Source organism: Lampetra planeri, chromosome 5 (genome assembly GCF_965212315.1).
Source record: "Lampetra planeri chromosome 5, kcLamPlan1.2.h2, whole genome shotgun sequence".
Classification (NCBI taxonomy): domain Eukaryota; kingdom Metazoa; phylum Chordata; class Hyperoartia; order Petromyzontiformes; family Petromyzontidae; genus Lampetra; species Lampetra planeri.
The window spans coordinates 21,804,798-21,824,052 of record NC_136111.1 but is presented as its reverse complement, the minus strand read 5'-3'; the positions used below and the strand labels follow the sequence as shown (position 1 = coordinate 21,824,052).

General features: G+C 45.5%; 1 protein-coding gene across 3 annotated transcripts in view; it reads left to right on the top strand.

Moving 5' to 3' along the window:
* Nucleotides 1-1,250: 1,250 nt before the first annotated feature.
* LOC144719136 (CD166 antigen-like) overlaps nt 1,251-19,255 on the top strand; it is a 71,650-nt gene continuing 53,645 nt past the window's right edge. The window contains exon 1 of one of the 3 annotated variants that reach the window (XM_078595005.1): nt 1,251-1,656. In XM_078595005.1, the coding sequence (XP_078451131.1) occupies nt 1,605-1,656 (52 nt within the window). In that variant the 5' untranslated portion in view covers nt 1,251-1,604. Of the gene's footprint in view, nt 1,657-10,744; nt 11,258-19,255 lie in introns of those variants that run through there. The other 2 variants (XM_078595004.1, XM_078595006.1) reach the window with 2 other exon arrangements.

Below are 19,255 nucleotides of genomic sequence, written 5' to 3'. Positions count from 1 at the left end.
AGAAAACTAGTATATTTTTCTCTTCGTGCAAAACGCTGTTAACATGTGTTTCGTCATGTAGGTTAAATAGTTTTAGGAGAAAGTGTTGCCATTTTTGGTAACGCTTTGTAGCTAACTTTTAACTCTCCATAACACTGACTGAACTTATATGTGTTACATTTTTCTGGACAAGGGTGTGCAACAAAAATAATGTTTTTGTTTTTAGAAGACTTATCGGATTAATGGACGTCACAGTAATTCTGCTACAGGTCAAAGCTCTATACCAAAGTAATTATATATCGTATAATACATAGCCTTTAAATGTATTTTCATAAATAATGTTTTTGTAACAAAACGATAGTTAAAAGTTATGCAATAGAGAAGATGCCAAAACTATACTTTTAACCATATTTCAAGATTCAACGATTAAATAATGTCCTTAAATAAGAGTATTTATTACATTGCAGCACTATGTTGTGGCATTGTAGTTCATTCAGCTTAGAAAAAAATAAAAGTTCTAGTTGAGACTCTATTTAACTGCATCTTCATTGAGGCTTAATCATCAAATTTATAATAAAATATCTCTGAACAAATCACATGGCATCATCGTCTAGGAAGCAATGGTGATGCCCCTTTTTGGTGTCCGTTTTATTTGGGCGAAGTTTGAAGGTCAAACCTCTGCCCTGGGATGTTTCATAGACGCGAGAAACAGATTCAGCAGAGAGAAGAGAAAAATAAATACTCGAAAAAGCGATGACTAAAATCCATGCGCGAAGCCTGACATCAAATTAAACTTGTCGAGTGTAAATTTTGATTTAAAGCTTTTGTGACTGCAGGGATTCATATTCTTGGTTCTTTCGGTAAAGTCACGTAGAAGGGAAATAATAAAATAATACAAATATGATGATGATTGCTTGTATTGCAGTCGAAACGTCGTGAGCATTTTTATTGGTTTATATTTGTATTATTTTATTATTTTTCTTCTACGTGACTTTACCGAAAGAACCAAAAATATTCGAGTGTATTTACTCATTTAATTGCCTTCCTTTTGAGAGTACTTTTAGCTTCGTAAATTAATATTTGGATTATTTCCCTATACTAGCCAGGCATCATCGTCGTCCGTTCAGTGAGCGCGCTCCCTTGAGGATTGCAGCCGCAGCGGAGCCACGTTGGCAGGTGCGTTCAGCTACGCTCAGATGTGTTCAGTCAGGTACTGAACAATGACGAACACACCCTGGCGCCTCCACAGGTCAGTACAGGTGTCGCGGGGAGACATTCCGGGGCCAAAGCAGCCCGCGTCACGATACCTCCCACACTTCTATTGACATCGCTGCCAAGCCTATATCCCTAGCCCGGATAGGCAGCGTATCCAGCCAGCAATCTCGCACGCACACACATGCACTCCACACCCAACACCATCGCACACATCCCAGTCGTGCCGAGCCCACGCACACACACGCGCGTGCGCGCACACTCAGATTATTTCGCTCGCTGGCCGCGTCGTTCACTTTGGTGGGGCCCCAACGTGGCCGCGCCACCGCGTGGGTGACACCCAGCACGGAGCATGAGAGACAGCTGAGAGAGAGAGAGACACACACACAGGGACAGACACCAAGCCACCAAGGATGGGAGTTCACGAGGCCGAGCTCTTGCTACTGCTGATTTTCACCTTCCCAGGTGAGTTGCGAGCAGGGCTTTGACTTCAGCGACCCCCCCGGAAAATGTTTTCCGCACACGGCGCACACTTCTCACGACGACTCTGTGGCTTCAATAGACGCGCGACACCGATTCTCGACTGTAGCCTTACCAGCGAGCCGCGAGTACATTTTCAGCGAGAAGTTAAGTTCTGTTTGTGAGTATTTGTGGTGGTGGTGGTCAGGATCAAGTTACAGCCAAAGGGGGTTCATTCCATCAGCCCCCCACCCCAACTCTAACTTCCTTGCCTGTGTTCATTCTCCGCTGTCTACCTGTGGCCCATGTTGAATCTCGATGATGTTCACGAGAGGAGGATGAGAAGGAGGAGGTTGTTATCGCAGTGAGGATCAGGTCCTGTGGCAGGGAGGTTTGGGGCTTGACCACACTTCAACACGGTGCGGGTTTGGTTAAATAGTTCTCGGCCTTCACCAACCCACATTGTCAGCTGCGGATGTGAGTGTCAAACGAAGTAGCCCTGCAGCAACACCGATGACAGCCCTGTTTGTGCATGGTCCCTCCGCTATGCAGGCTGCCACCTGCTTAGCTTCTGATATCGCGGGAGCATTCAGGGTGATTTTGTAATAGGCAGTGGTGGTTATGGGATGTAGGCATGTTGAACTTGTTTCGCAATTGTCGGCTTACACTACTGGGGGGTGGGGGGGAGCAAGCACCCATAATTACGAGTGGTGTAAGGATTTGTCGATTGATTCATCACACGTGTAAGGATCCACGTTTTCGAATCGTACTGCATGCAATGGTTCCACGAGTCTCTTGCAAGTCACCAGTGGCTTCGACTTTCTTTTTAATCGATTCTAGGAGTAAAGCATGACTATGAATCTCGATAATTCGTAGAATTGGTGGTGGGGCGATGGAAATTGCGAAACTCCACAAACTCTCTCTCTATTTATAAATCTAGTAATAATGATTCATTTTGCAAAAGCAGATTTTGGGGGGTGGAGGGGGCTGTTTCAATTGTGCAACTGCTTTGGGAACCGACAGATGGAAGGAAGCGATGGCGAGCCGATGTGTCATCAACATTATCATACACGATGACCCCTAACGCGTCTCCAAATGCGTCAGACACTAGCTGTCTGACGCGAGCGATATGTAAGGGACACAACTGCTATTCATGACGGGGACACACTCCCACCCCTTCTCCATGTAATGAATTAACATGGATGATTAACCGTACCCGCAGCACCTGTGTTTCCACGTCTCGCTGAAGAGCACGAGTGTAAATGTTTCACGTACAGTGGGGTCTGATTCACAATGGCCAATGTTGCATTTTTCTCCAATGTTTGGAGAATAAGTGACGATGCTCTCCCGTTACCGACATTGGCGAGGCCATCTCAGTAGGCGGACGTTGCCGTTTGTGTCCGCATTGTCAAGATGTGAATCTGCCCCAGGCTGAAATGTTAAAAAGGTAAAGGTGCAGCACTGCAATTGCCGGCTTACACCAATGCTGGCGGAAGGGCCTCCGCTAGAGGGTGCTCTTGAGATCCCCTCTCCTGGGATATTTTGGCCTAGGCTTGCACGCTGGCCAGAAGTCTTGGTCATCATGGCAGCGACCCTTAGTATGCAACGTAGAGATAGTTTACTGAGTTGAGCACAATCAAACGTATAAAGCTGCTAACCATGCGACCGTCAGGGACTCATGGTCCAAATTCCGCAATATCAAATCTGAGTGATTTAACTCGACCTGGATTGATCACTGTTGGGGGCCAACTGATGACCTTTGCCTTTGTGTCATCATATCTCAATCCCATGTCAAATGAGTCTGCTGCCAGATGTGGCACAATGGTGTCGTGTGATTGGCATGGGCCCACTTCGTAGACTGGCACCTTGGCCCTGTCTGGCGTGTGAACCCCAGCGCAGTTTCACTGCCTACACACTTTATAGCTACGACACTCGGTGTAGTCGACTGTTGATCGCATGCTGTTTTGAGAATCACTCCCTTCGCTTGCGTTTATTAATGCACAAGTGCATTTGGGTCCCTTCGTGATTCACAACCTTTTCCAACAAAGCGAAAATTAAGTACTCTTTGCAATATTCTAACTGCAAAGGAAGCGTTCTGGCAGTAAAACATTACCAACGTTAATGTAATAGTCTACTTGCGTGACCTTTATTTGAAATTTGCATAATGGGAATATACAAATACTTTCACTTCCTTGTCACGAAATCTCTTGAGCAACGCTTAGGTTTCTAACCTAACCTTGTGCTAATATACATCGGCAGCAGGACAATCGACTCACTTGAATTAGTGCCGCACTTAATCTATCAGTCAACTCCAAAATCGATTTGTAAGTCTGCCGATAATTGACGATGTTTTATGAGCAGCATGAATTCCTGGAGTTAACTGCCAATTAAATGTGTGGTACAGTATATTGACATGGCCTCACCCACACAAATACAGATATGCACATCTATATGTGTGTAAAATAATTATTTTCACAATGTCCGTTAACTCTGACCTCAGCAGAAATGTATACAGCTGGCTGATAATTTGCAGAGGGCTCTAATTTGGGCAGTACATTTTTATTAAATGCCTTTTATGTGAAAGTTACATTGGTTAATTAAAAATCATAACAGCTTTTTTACACTGGCGCTTACAGGGAAGGTAACACATTGCAGAAATATTTGTGTACTGTGTACGTATGTGTTATATGAACAATTACAAGGTGTATTCAACATTAAAGTCTGCCATGTGTCCCACCAGGCTGGGCATGGCAATATTACATATCCAGCCTTGCATATATTCCGCACACAGAGCCCAGGGAAGGCCACAGGCGCAATAGAGTCGAAGTAGTGGCACATTTTATATTTGGCAAAAGGGCACATGTAAACCGGTTTCATCTTCATTGGGACTCGCGTCTATGTGCCTGTAAAAGATTTACTGTGCTTGTAAAACCTGTGCCCACTGAAGGCGAGCCTGTGTTCAGCAAGCGGCCGCCCAGCGGTTTACCGAGTTCGATTCCAGCTCCCCGCCACCACCAACACCAGTGACGATTATGCGAACCAGTCCTTCCCCCCCCCCTAGGTTGACTCAGCCCTCAAATGAGTACCTGGTGTAGTGTGTAGTTAACATCGCCACTCGGGAAACAAAAGTGGCCGGGCGTGGTTGCTGGCAACCCACCCTTTCGTGTCAGTGCCGAATTAAGCTAGTGTGGGGCCTGTAGCATATGCTATAAAAGGGCCCTAAAACACACATAAATATTAAAACACAAACTTTTTACTTGCATAGTAAAGTAATTGGTTATTTTTTTAGTTGCTATAAGCCAGATAATACGACAAATCGCTAACCTTAAACACCCAGTCGTTCACAAAAGTTGAAGGCAGTATAGTACTATAGTAATAGAGCAAGTGCAGAATCACTGAATCGGAATTGATAGCTTGAAAGCGTTTAGCGCGGGGCCCTTCAATGTGCGGGGCCCGTAGCTACTACATATGTAGCTACTGCATATGTAGCTACTACATGTGTAGTAGCTACTTGTGCTACTGGGATAAATCCGGCACTGAGTCGTGTGCCGTACCGGTCTTCATAGGTGCTCCTCGCTAACAGCACTTGCCCCAAAGTTCACTCTCCGCATAGCAGCAAATCACTTGTTACGGTGATGACCTACACAACAGCTCTCAACTGGTCATCAGAGAAGATCTGGGGTTTGGTGCCCAGACAGGAGAGTGTGTGTGTGTGAGAGAGTTTCACGAGTACAGTAATAGGTGAATGAAGAACCCACACTAATTTTACATTTCAGCTGTGGGTGAACAAAAAGCGTACAGTAGACCTAACCCGACATTAAACGCAACACGTACGCATATATAGCGTACGTGTAGGAGCACGCTGCACTGTCATTCAAAATAGAAACCCAACATAACGTGAATACGTTGCATGGCACCGTGCCCGCGGGCAAGCGAGCCCAGTGGGGTGGGTGAGCCCCGAGAGAAGTATGGCGAAGTTTGCCGGCTGGCATGATTACAGCCCACGCAGGAGGCTGGCTCGCTGCCGAGGCTGCGTGTCTTCGTGCTTGTGCTCAGGCGTTACATCCCCGTCGGTTGACACGAAAGCACAGCGCCGTAACCTCCCCCCCCCACCCCCTTTACATTCAACCTCGCGTGGTGCAACAGAGGGTTGGGCAACAATAGCATTTGTACCCCCCCCCGCCCCCAAACAACTTAGTCAACACAAATTGTATCGTGGTAATTCTCCGGTAGTGGGTGCGACTGTGGGTCATCCAGAGCTGACCGTAACAACTTATACCGACGAAGCAATGCCCCGAGCCGCAAATGATAAAATATTTAAAAAAAACTAAAAAAAAATACGCTTTAATGAAATGTACTGTCCGAGCTGCCCATCCCCCTGCCCCCAACGCCCCTCCCCTCCTTCCACATCCCCCGCCCCTCGGCGTGGCTCCCCGAAGCTTTTCGTGACGTACAGTCAACGTCAGTTGAGCGTGGACAATTAGACCCGTAAAAATATAGTTTAAAAATATACATTTTATTTTTTTATTGATAGAATATAGTATTGTCATCATTATGACATATCTATACCAAGTTTTGCAGTCGATACGACATTGGGAAGACGGTTGAAATTGAGTTACAAGATTTGAGTTAAATAAAAAAGCGTGTAAAATGTTTAAAAATATATATTTTAATTTTAATGGTATAATATAGTCGTGCCATCAGTATGACATAAGTATACCAAGTTTGCAGTCGATAGCACATTGGAAAGTTGGTAAAAATTGAGTTACAAGATTTCTTTTTTGAGGATACAACAGACGGAGTTAGTTAAATAAAAGCGTGTAATAATAAAAAGGGGGGCAATCGCAGCGGGGATGCACTACTTCCCGACGCGGGTTTGCCTGCCGCCTTGAACGCCGTGAATGTGGAAATTGTGATCATCCCTCTGCCTCTTGCATCGGCCGTACGAAAGGGGAGTTGCGTGAACAGCGCTTGCCGCGTTACTTTTAGAATCCCCAATTATAGTCTGCGGACAATGCAATGCACTGCACACTGTAGATTGTTTGAACGTTACGTTGAGGTTGTGGGTATGGAACCGCTGTGTACTGTGTCCTGGAATGGCTGCCGCCCTGCACCTCATTCGTTATTGTTTGGAGTCGGATCGTGGGAGTAAAAAGTTGTGTCGTGTACCCCCCTCCCTCCACCCGACAGACCCAACTTTTTAAAGTGGTAACGTGAACAAACGCGCCAATGTAATGCTGCTTCAGCACCACCGGTGTGTTGGAGAGCAATCCACAACATTTTACAATTGGGTGGAAATTGGTTACGAATCATAATGTTGGTCGTGAAAGCCCACGTGTTAAATGTAGCAGCTACTTGTTTGCATAATGAGCTTATTCCAGGGATATTAAAAACCACCGTGCTCAGAGTTTGCAGGACTTGTATCGGTTCACTTTCACAAATCAACCAATGAGCGTACTGTGTTCACTTTACAGGTTTGATTTTTGCCAGTCAGAGTTAATTCCCGCCTCAAACCAATCCGAGATGGAAGCTCAACTCCTGTTTAAAGCGCTGGCATACTGTGGTGGAAATTACACCTTTCCAAAGTAAAAAAAGGGTCAAAACAATTCATCTTTGAATCAAATCACGACTGCAAAATTTTCACAATTCGTCTAATCGCGTAGGGGGTGGCAGGCAGTGAGTGAATCAGTTCTTGCCTAATTTGTAGGTGATGCAGACGATAGCATGTATACTGGGTACGACTTTATCAATGATTTGCCTATCTTGCCTTAAGTAATACTCTACAACCCTTTGTTAATCAGCTGCTGGATGAAGCATTTTCTATGTAGTGCTAGTCATATCGCTCGCCGCTGATATTAGCCAAGGCCGGGATTCGAACTCAGTTCGAGAAGTTCATAGCGTCGTGTGCTTACCTCTGCACCGCCACTTCTGCCTTATACTATAACAGTGATTTCACTACTTCCAAATGTAGCGCACAAAGTATGAAAATAAAATGTAAGTAATCGGATTTTTATATTGTTCAGTAGGCGTTATTATCTCTCGAACTATTATTAAGCGCTGTTAAAGCCAAGTGCATGGCCTTTTATGAATCCGCGAAACATCGCAAAATAATAATCTCTTGTGATGGGCATGCGCGGGTCACGTTGATCATTTATTCAGAACGCGACTCTATAAATATGGAGCCATCTGGATGGGATGGGGCCATCATGTTCACGTCCAAAATATGGAAATAAATCATGCTCTTACTTCTTTTCCTCATAAATGTCCAATCTTTACTACATCCTGGCTTTTGCTAAGAATGATAAAATTCGCACAGTCCTTTGTACAGCCATTGCTTGAATGAAGGCCTTCCCACACCGTGTCAGTCATGAGGTTTGTTGGATCCGTACTATTTTATTTTTTATTATTATTTATATTATTTATATTATTTATTTTTATTTTTATCATACGTGACTTTACCGATAAAACCTAAGAGTATGGATCCGTACTTGGCCACGCTGGTCAGTTGTGGGGACCAGTTCGAATATCGCTCGCCAGTGATGTTAGCCGTGGCCAGAAACTCAGGTCACTGGGTATATAGTGTGGTGTGCTTATCACTGCACCACCGCTCCCTACCACCACCAACCTTTTAAATGATGGAGGCGTGAACGCTTACTCATCCTCCATAAATCAGATTGACTTCGTCATTCTGCATCACATCGTATGCTGAACCTACACGTCGAGGTCACCATTGTGATTTGTAAGATTGTTTTGGTTTCCTCTCATTCCATAGGGATTCTCATGAAAGGATGAAAGGTAATATCTTTTGCATGATTTTTTTTTTATAATACTTAACCTTGTATCTTCACTTGGGGCAGAGTGGAGGCACTGTAGTCATTAGTTCATTGGGATATGAACTCAGCGACCTGATTTATATTCCCGGCAACGGTTAACATCAGTGGTGAGTGGCATCTGAACTGGTCATGACCCCCCCGCTCCCCCTGGTTAATTGAATTTAAGGTCATTGACAAATGCATTTCGTCAGATTGCAAAAAGTCAACATAAACGTTATTAAATTGTATGCGTGATCTTGAGATGATATTTGTTTAAGAGTTGCCTCCGCACTATAATTTTCAAAGTGATTGCTATGGGTATAAAACCATAAAAGCAAATGTCATTGTAGTCTCTGAAATTAAATAACGATTGAAGATTTTATGAGTTGATGTCACTCTGTAACTTTTGCTTTAAAGACGTTTGTTGTGGCACGAGAATAGATGTTCTGTTACGAAGCATTTACGTGAACCGAGTCTCCCTTGAACCAAGTGGAAAATTCCACGTATGGCGTTCATGCAAATTGTTTGCCGGTCTTAGTGTTATAGCGCAGAGCATGAGAAACTAAACAATAAGTAGATCAAAACATGTCCTTCACATATCTGTCCCTGTGCATATAAAACACAAGCCACCCGGCCTTCTGGGAGGTGCATCATTCCAGCAGCGTTGGTTCAAACTCTGGACCGGTTGTGATGTTCGGTATCTCATCCGCAAAGTCAGGCTCGCCTGAGCAAGGCATTAGCCGTAGTGCTCGCCTAATGCTACATTATCCCGTGCAAGCGAGACAAGTATGCGTCTGTAGTCTGTACATTGCCTGAAGCCTCCCGGTCTCTTTACCGGTCACGCAAAATGGAACGCAACGACAGTTGCCTTCCCACAGAACAGGACTGAACCACATTCAAAATTGCGCAGGAGATACAGTTACACTTTTATCTTGCAATGTAATGTATCAGCCCTTTATGCATCCACGGCTGAATCAAGTTCAGGTGAGTGGATTCATAATGCCCTCTGTTCATGGGAGCTATTTGGCTGTACTTCCCCATGTTGGTCAGTGTTGGTGGTAAAGCACGTGTGATTAATATCTTCCTTCAATTCAGGCACGCTATCTGCGCCACACCTATCCAGCTTTTACAAATGTTGAACCTTTTGTTGGCTTCACAGGTGTTTGAATTTGTTTGCCATGTGAATTGTTTGTGACCACGCTTCCGAGAAGTGGTGTAGCACAACCACTCCGTGTCGGCTGCACCTCTTAAGCGCATGTCAATTCAAATGTGTATCACTCATAAAGATAAAGATCCCGCTTATAGACTTTAACAGACGGATGGGGCAAGTGCTCTTAGCGAGAACCTATGAAGGCCGGCACGGCACACGAGGGGGTGGGTGGCCAGCACCACCTCCGCCCGCCTTTGTCTCCCCAGTGCTGATGTTTTGCACAATGCACCAGGTACTCAAGCAAGGCTGAGTCGACCTCGTGCAGGCCCAGGATCGGTTCGTCACTGTTATTTGGGCATGAGTGGGAATAAAACTTGGGTCGCCGGGGGTTCGTGGCGCAGTGCGCTAACTACTGCACCACCGATCTCCACACCGCTCTTTCTCTCTCACTCACCTAGCACTCGACTCCCACGGTGGTGAGGTTTAGCCGGGGTGGTTATCCTGCGCTTGGGGGGCAAGGGTTTGCGGATCACCGACTGATCTGCGCGGTGGCCAGGGGGTGGCAGTACAACAAGTGTGTTTGTAAACCCATCTGTACAGATCCTTGAGGGTTAGTTCCTTGTATGAATGGGGTTTTCTCTGGTCGATAGTTTTTTTTTTCTTTCCCATGTGCAAAACACACCTTAAGACAGAATCGGAAAACATCCAAAAGCAGGGACCCCTTGAAAAATCGACTTGAGACTCGTTGAGGCTTTTCTGGGTAAATAAACGAGATTATTAATGTACTATTGATGCCCATCTATTGTGTATGATAGTTTCCACACAATCTAAATATGAATGTATCTGGGTTATGCGTAAAACCTTAAAAATGCCACACTTATTACAATGCATCATTTTAAATTGTGTAGGGGAACACAATACACCCCGTATTTATGAATGTTAACTCATGTTCTAATCTTAACCCCTAGCACTCCTAAAACACACTCACACGTAAGCTTAATGATTTAAAACGAAATTGCACGCACGCAGACCTCAGTTTCCTAGTTTTGGTGGCTCGCCATGTCAAGGTGTCTTCCGGCGTGTCGTGCCGCTGCTGCTGCCGCTTTGTGCCAAAAAGGGGCCTTTGAAAAACGGCCAATTGGTGTTGGAAATTCCACAAAACACAACGGAGACATCGGTTGCACGTATATGTTGTCGTATGCACGCCCCTCAACGCCCACACTCGTCTGTGTGCCGTGTCTCTGAGACGAGGGCGTCTCGTCGCACACCGCCGCGTTGCTTCACAGATATAGACGGATTTGGGACATGCTGTGATACTTGGAATTGGGCGTTTAATGTGATGATTTTTTTCTTTTTTTTCCGTGACCGGCAAACGCGCGTGGGCGTTTGACCGACAGCAAAGCCACAGACGTGTTGAGGAACTAGCAAGTTAAGGACAAAAAAAGAGTCCAATTCCAAAAAACGACCTGCGCTGACTGACCTTCAGCCACTCGAATCGCCACTGCGGTGACATCAGCTGCACGGGGCGTGCTCTGCCCTGAGCCCTAGGCAGCTGCTGCTGTGCATGCACTCAAGACGATGGGGTTCGGCATCTTGTGCAAAGTCATTTTGTCGGCTCTCCTGTGCCTCTGCTTTTGCCCTGGAGGTAAGAGAGCTCCCCCTCCCGCTGCCCCCTCGAGGTAAGAGAGGCCCCCCTCCCCGACGGGTCTGACGTGATAATTGTTGGGTTTGCGATGAACTTATCTCTCCTGGAGCGGCCCTGCCCGGCCAGGTAATTGACGCCACTTGCCCGGCCTGTTCTGAGCCACGATAGACATTTAGAGAGGTGGAGTGACTGTATGCCCTCACGGTCTGCAACCAGACAGCATTTGCTGCAGTTTTTTTTAATGTACCCACAAACCTGCCCTTTTTCTTTACTTGACACACCGTATATATATAAACTAAATCGGAAGTAGCACCTTGAGATTCTATTTCGTACTTTTTTTAGTGAGTAGCACAGAGCTGGACTGTCCTTGGGTTATGGTTTCCGTACATTGGAAACTTAACGTTGTCGTTTATGGCGGTAGACAGAAGACTTTGACACTCGTGGACACTTTTGAGTTGGGTGCTTTGTTGCATGGCAACGGGCACGGTGACTGACAGTAATCAGTTGGGCCTCTGATCAAGCAGTTGAACTTTGAAAGCACCCACGGCGATCTCTCTCAGACGCGTTTACGATTTGTGCGGTTGCGTCGTTCGACCTCCACGCGAACAAACAGCGCGCGGAGCGAAACGAACGGACATCTCGTCAGAGGGGGCTGCACGGCACAGCCCCGCGGACCAACCTGTTCTGTGGTTGGGGTCGGTTTCCAAGTAAATTGCTGCAACATTTGGGAGTGCACAACGTAGGGCGGCGATGGTAGAGATTCAGCACGTGTTACGCCCGGTCAGGGCCGCTGAATAAAAAATGGACTGTGTATCAGGCAGAGGGCTTGCGGTAATAATAACAATAATGTAAATTATTGACCCGTGAAAGCGTCACTTCTGCACTTAAAGTCCCGGAGGGTCCTGTTAAATGTTTTGGGCCAATTGAAGTGCTGTAACGAGCATTTGGCTTTGCGTGGGAGGAAACCAGAGTACAGTAAGTAGAGAAATTCCAGCATGCATTCACTTACACACTCCTGCTGTATCAACAGACATGGGCAACTTTGATATTCGGGAAGTGAAAACGCTCACATGGTGAGCACCACACGGCACAGTTGACGACGTGAGCCATTCAAATTGATAACACCCCCACAATATAGTCGTGGCGGGTGCCAAAATTCACTCCGGAGCTGTTTCGCTCGAGCACACGGCTGCGATTGCCTGGGATTTTGTAGACTTGTTAAAAAAAAAATCTGTACTTTCAACTCCAGGTTTTCTGTGTGTGCGGCTCGAGAGCGCTGCTCAGCGTGACTGTGAGCTTCCTCTCGCCCTCTTGACCCGTGAAGGTTCGTCTTGGCGGTGTAGAATATTGCCCCGATGCATCTCGGACAGCAAAAAAAGTGTCATTAATTTGCTCAAACTCGGCTGCAACACGGCAACTGTTGCGGACAAACAGAAGAGGATATTATCAGCTGCGCTGGTCAGAACAGTGCCCCGGTAGCAGATGCGCTGTCACTCATCGGCAGCCCATTGTAAAACCTTCCCAGGACTGTGCAATATGATATAGATTCTTAAGCCCACGATGCATGCATTGCATTGCACGAATCAGTGTGTTCAATTCATATATACTCGTATGTAATGAGTTTACGTGACTCCCCCCCCTCCAGCCACTAGATTTTGCTACGTTCACCACGACTAAAAAACTAAAATGTGTACTTGAATCAAATCAGGATCCTGAATCTTGCGAATTCATTGTAAAATTCGAGTTGTTGCTCGACATCTGCATCAGCCTTACAAGGGAGAAGACTTTGGAATTGTACGCACCCACAAGTTGAGTTTTTAATTATCAGGAATAATATTCTTTGGTTTTTTCAGAAAAGTCACGTAGGTGAAAATAATAATAATAAAATAAAATAATAATAACTAAATTAAATCACGACGTTTCGGGCGTAACACAAGCGTCCGTCATCAGGTGGGGACAACCACAGCGAAAACAGTTGCTGAGGTATGCCAAAGAGATGGCTCTGACCAAAGAGTATGGATCCTTGCAGTCACGAAAACTTCAAATCTAGAATGATCAGGAAGAACATTGGTAATAACAATAATAAAAACACGTTTTACTGCCTTTATACAATCCACAGAAGGCACACTGCGTAGATCATGGATATTGTTTGACCATACTTCGCCGTGATGGCTCGTATGGGTTGGTGAAGTGGACGAGAGGCCCGAGACCCGTTCAGATTATAATCACTCGCCCACCCATGTTCCCATGCAAGGGCCCAGCCCATTTATTTGTCTTGTTGGTACCACCTGACATGGCAACACTTCAATGAAGAGAAGCCTTCATCCAATACATTTAAATCGCCAATTTGAAGTGAATTACGCAATAACCTTATTCAAATCACATTATCTACTTGTATCACCCAGATAGCAAAAAAATTAGCATGACAAAATATTTGCCACCTCTAACAAACAATTTTCTGCTCTGGCCCATGGCCTCGTAGCCACGTTCGGGAATCGCGCTCGGGTCCTCTAGCTTTCATACGAGCCAATTTCCTGCAACAAAAAGCAAAAGTCAATTCGTCTCCCTGCTCAATTGACCTTTGAGCCGTGCTCATCTTCATCCGAGGTCCTTATCCGCCGTCCCCATTAATTCTGAATTTCTAGCGTACAAGCCGCTAATGAGATCTCGTGTTGTTGGGAGCCTCCTGAGGTCTAATGGGTGAGTCACAACACAGTCAGATCAGCGAGGCTACATTCCCGCTGCAGTGGAAATATTTGGTGTCAGGCTAAAAACCGGCCATTGGCATTCTGTGCGCTCGAGAGCCAATCAGTGGATGCTGTCAGAACACAAGTGGATGCTGTCAGAACACAAGTGGAAGTTTACACGTATGTAGAACTTCTGTTGCACCGTATGTAGCCAACTGTGCTGATAGGACGTGCATCAGCTCTGAGCTGGAAACCAATACCGAATGAAGACTTGTATAATTTTCGCTAACAGGACGAGCCGCCGACGGCATTACAGTTTTTTCGAAACGTGTATTTTATTTTAATGAAGTAAGGCCCACATGCTATGCAACTCTTTTCGGAAGCGACCTGGCTATCACAAATGATAGCTCAACGAAGTAGCTTATCGTTTGGAAATGTATAGCAGCCGAACCCTCTAAACGCATTTTGATTCTACGGGGAGAGAGACATGCAAACACCAAATATACAGGAGTCTGGGGCGGGATCGAACCCACGACCTCCTGTATACCAGGCGAGGTAGTTAACATCTCACCGCCGTTGCGCAAGCAGTGTGCAGACCTTAAGCGGTTCACCCTTGATCTTTCTGTGTCGTTGTCAAATAAAGCTCAACAAAGGGTGTTTTATGTTTTTTGTACTCAATGCTTACATTGTGCGACCGCAGAGAAACGGCACAACCGCTGACACCTGGAGGTACGCGCTGCAAAGTTTTAATTCCATGATATTGCCAAGCAGAGGCTGCCCCGACCCTGGTCTTTGGAAGGAACGCTTCACAAGACTAGCAGATGAATCGGTGCATTGCATGCAGACATGTTCAGCTCGTACACATGGTTCAATTGTAGGCTGTGTGTAGTGTATTTTATTAAATTATTTTGCATTAATACACACAGTGGACAGGAAGGAGCAGATCAAAGGGCTCGCATAATGCGCATGCATAATGTAGGTTGACTCATTAACCCCCCTCCCCCCCATCCACTTTGCGCAAGAGTGCAGAAGCGTGGTCACCACATCTACACCTCTGTATAAGGAACGAAACAGGTGGACTTCTCCACAAATCTGGCTATCGCCTGATGAAGCTGGTTGTAATTACTGGCGAAACGTCGTACTCCGATTGTAAATGTTGTGGCTTGGCTCTCCAACACACCGGTGGGCTGTACTAGTATACTACACTACACACTACACTATACACTAGTGCTGTACTAGTATACTACACTATACACTACACTATACACTACACTATACACTAGTGCTGTACTAGTGACGAATTGGCATGTTCTGTTTACATAACAACCCTTAGTAGTTGGCTATAGTAATACAGCTATAGTAATAGAGCAAGTGCAGAATCACTGAACCGGAATTGATAGCTTGAAAGCATTTAGCGCGGGGCCCTTTAAAGTGCGGGGCCCGTAGCATGTGCTACTTTTGCTACTCGGATAATCCGGCACTGCATCTTCCGTCCTTTGGCTGCTATTCCTGTCGCCACTCTCATCCATCATCCCCTCTCACCGTGATTTGTCCTTCCCAAGCCCCCCACTTACTTTTCTCAACATTCAGTATTATCTCTAATTTGCATTTGTTCCCAGATCCATGTGTTCCGTTGATTTAAGTACTGATACAATTAACGCTATGTATGTAGAAACATGAAACAATTAATTAAATTACACCTTGGGGCGTAGGGTAGTGGCGCATTGGTTAGGACGCAGCTCTGAACCCGACGACTTGAATTTGATTCCCAACCATTGGCTAACATGAGTGGTGAGCGAAATTTGAACCGGTCCTGCCTGCCCACAACTTCACCAACTCGCACTGACCACGCGTGGTGAACTAAAGTCAAACAACCCGCATGGGTTAACACGGCACCAGAAAGCGTTCATCCAGAAGTGCAAAGAAAAATGGCTGTATACATTTTTTTACGTTATTTCAACACATATGTGTAAACTTATAGATTACTTAGTTTGAATAAAAAAGTGGAAATTAAAGCGTGCACACACAACTCTACCGTGATATGGAAGAGTTTGTGGCTAAACCGTCCCACAAGGAATGATCTATTTGTTGTCGGAGGAAAGGCGGCCCGTTGAAGAAGGATCGTGTAGAGATTAAAATCGTCTCCGTATTTATTCCCGCTGTACCACCACCACTGGATTTGAGATTGTGAAGATTAAAAAAACCTACGCTTGTCAGCTGTGTCAACACGGTACCTAATTCCCGCCGTGTAGCCACAAGAGATTGTGTTTCGGTCACCGCCGCTGTTATTTGCGCCGATCCATTGCAGTGCCAGACCCTTTAGCTCGCGGTGATGAGGCTGAGTTTGAGTTGTCCACGCAAGACCACCTGAAACCATCACGCGATCCCTGCCGGGTGCTCCGTGGCTACGCAGGCAGTGTATGCGTTGAGTTGCGTGGCAGTCGTTGAATGCGAGGATGTTGGTGTCTCGTTTGTAGCTTTGTTCGCGACCATGTAGAACAAATTCCAACAATAGCAAATAATTTGTATATAAATAAGCACGAGCTGGTATTTGTACCTCGAGTCCAATGATTTGATGGCCATGGATCGGTCGGGTGTTACCAGCCGATGACTGAGTGACACTAAACGCAGAAGTAACGTTTTCCCCCGGGTTTTTGTTGACGCCAAAACAATGATAATAACTTGGCCCAGTTTCTTTAAAGCATTTGTGTGCGTAGAGAAAATGTACTACTTCTTATAAATGATTGTTCAAAGCATTCTTTACATAAATGTGTGTTTAAAAGCTATATGTGGAGCCCTGAAATTGCTTTGCTTGCGCAACTGCTGGCCCAAGGGCTAGAGGCCCCCTCTCGAGGGTACTTGGCCTCTTCTTCCACGCTTGGCCAGAAGTCTAAACTAAAACTAAACTAAAGATTTTTTATTTAACCAGGTAAGGCCCACTAACATGTATAGCTCTTTTTTCAGAAGCGACATGGCCACAAATGGTAGCTCAACGAAGTGACTTATCATCATGTGGAAATATATATCAGTCAAATGCTCATGGTGTTGATTCTAAATGTGGACGGAAAAACCGGAGGACCCAGAGAAAAATCCAGGAGACCATGGGGAGATAAAATTCAAACTCCAAATATATAGGCGTCAGGGTCAGGATCGAACCCACAAGCTCCTGCATACCAGGCGAGATTGTTAACATTATTTTTCATTTTCATATAAAAATTTTTTTTGAAATGAACCTTACTTAGACAAAAATATTGCGTTTAATATAATTAATTGTGTCGAGGGGGGGGGTCACAAAACATCTGGACCACGCTGTACAGTTGTATTCGTCGCCACATCCCCATGTGCAGCAGTTGCCGAGCACGGAGATTTTCGCAAAGTTTCGGAACGAATCTCCAGCGCCTGGTTCCCATGCCGTCCTCACTCTGCGGGCAGGATCCGTTCTCGTTTACGTCCCCTAAATCATAACCGAAAGGAAATGAAAATCAAAGCAGAGTACATTTCAAGTGGTTGGGGGATGTTGGTGGAAATTTACAGCATCGTTGTGTGCGACATGGTAGTGTAATGATGTTTAAGTTTTAACGCAAACGTTTGAAGAATAACAAAGTTGCTGGAGGGTAATATTTTTCGGATTAGCGGTGTGGACCTCGTCGTCTGGCTTTGCTAATTCCCCCACACCTCCAGAGGGCCTGTCTGGCCATACAAGTAAATTAAAAACAAACGTGGCGCAAGATAGTTCCGCTTTTCTTTCACCCCCCGAGGGAAGTTAATGTGTCAATGAATTCGCTCCGCATGCGGTTGTCTGGCACCAACAATTAATTAATGCGGCACACATTGAAGTCATTGCTGGACAGGCAGTCTTCCCACCCGTGTCATCCCGAGATAGTATTTCGTTATTTATCTGGTTAAAAAAATGTAATAGCTTCGTTTGTATTTGACTATACTCACCACGCTGGTCTGTCGGGGATGGTGAAGGCTGAAGGGCTCGGAACGGTTCAGATATCTCTCGCATCTCATGTTTTGCCACGGGCGTAAATCGAACCCCGGCGCCACTGGGTTCACAGTACACACATTTATACTGCATACACAACATATAACAGACCGAAATTTATTTCACTTAATATTACGTATTATTATTCTACACATTTGCTTTTAGGACCAAAAAAAAAGATCTCCCACGATAAAGTTGGTCGAGAAGAACAGCTGCTGTAGGTGGCAGTGCTTTTTCAATGTCCGTCCCCCTACCTACACATGCCCTGCGTATTATGTCTTGGTTCAGTTGCCTTGGTGCGCTCATCCGTGCCGCAGGCGTGTTCCGCTTAATGCGCGCGCACACACAGAGAGAGAGAGAGCAGTCGTCGCGATGTAGTTGGTCCGAGTCACACGCGCCGCGCTGCACCGGTTGAGATGTCGCGTAATCCCAAAGGGCGAGCTGCTAGCCAGCGCCTCTGCACCTGGAACCTGATCCGAAACGTCGCGTCGAGGGAGTCTCGTTGGAAGGCATCGCGCCCGCCCTAGTTCTCTGAGGCAACACGTTTCAGGCTAATGCTCTCTCTAAAAGGGGTGCTTAACTGCTTCAATGTGCAGCACTTATGCAATCGATGCGTTGCCGCTTAAATGATATCATGCAAATATGAACTGAACGCAAGCGTTGCACTCGGAGTAACGCGATACAAACGCGACCGTTGAGGCCCTAATGACACATTTACTTTTGCATGCTCAGATGTCCTAATAATAATAATAAAATAATAATAATAATGAAAAGCACATTTGGTATTCGCGCTGTTCTTATTGCGCGTTGGTGTTGAAGGCACTGCACTTATGATTCATATGCTTTGCGGAATAATATTTCCGTCTTGAGGCAATCGTGTGGATAATGCGAGGCAGGTTCGTCCACGGATGTCTACAGTGGAGCATTGTCAAGGCAGCTTTGGTGGCTGCCTCATATCCATCCGATATTAGAAAGCCACTGGGAGCGATGCACTTTTAAATCTGGATTGAAAACGAATTTCTTTAGAACTGCTTCATTAGACCTCCTTTGCCAGTACCAAAATATAATAATAGGGTTTTCCCCTTTTTTTTCTGGCAACAAAACTGAAACCTTTTTACAAGGATTCATGTGCGCATTAACCACAATACTTGTGGTCAAAATGCAAACAAAAAATACACTCTGATAATATATGCATTGTCCTTGAAACTGATTGGTCCACACCAGAGACGGCTTTCTTTTGAGCCTCGTCTCAATTGGTGCTAGACCAGAGGACGCCAAAAGGCGTACAGCTCAAAGACAATGCCACTATTAAAGTAATGAGGG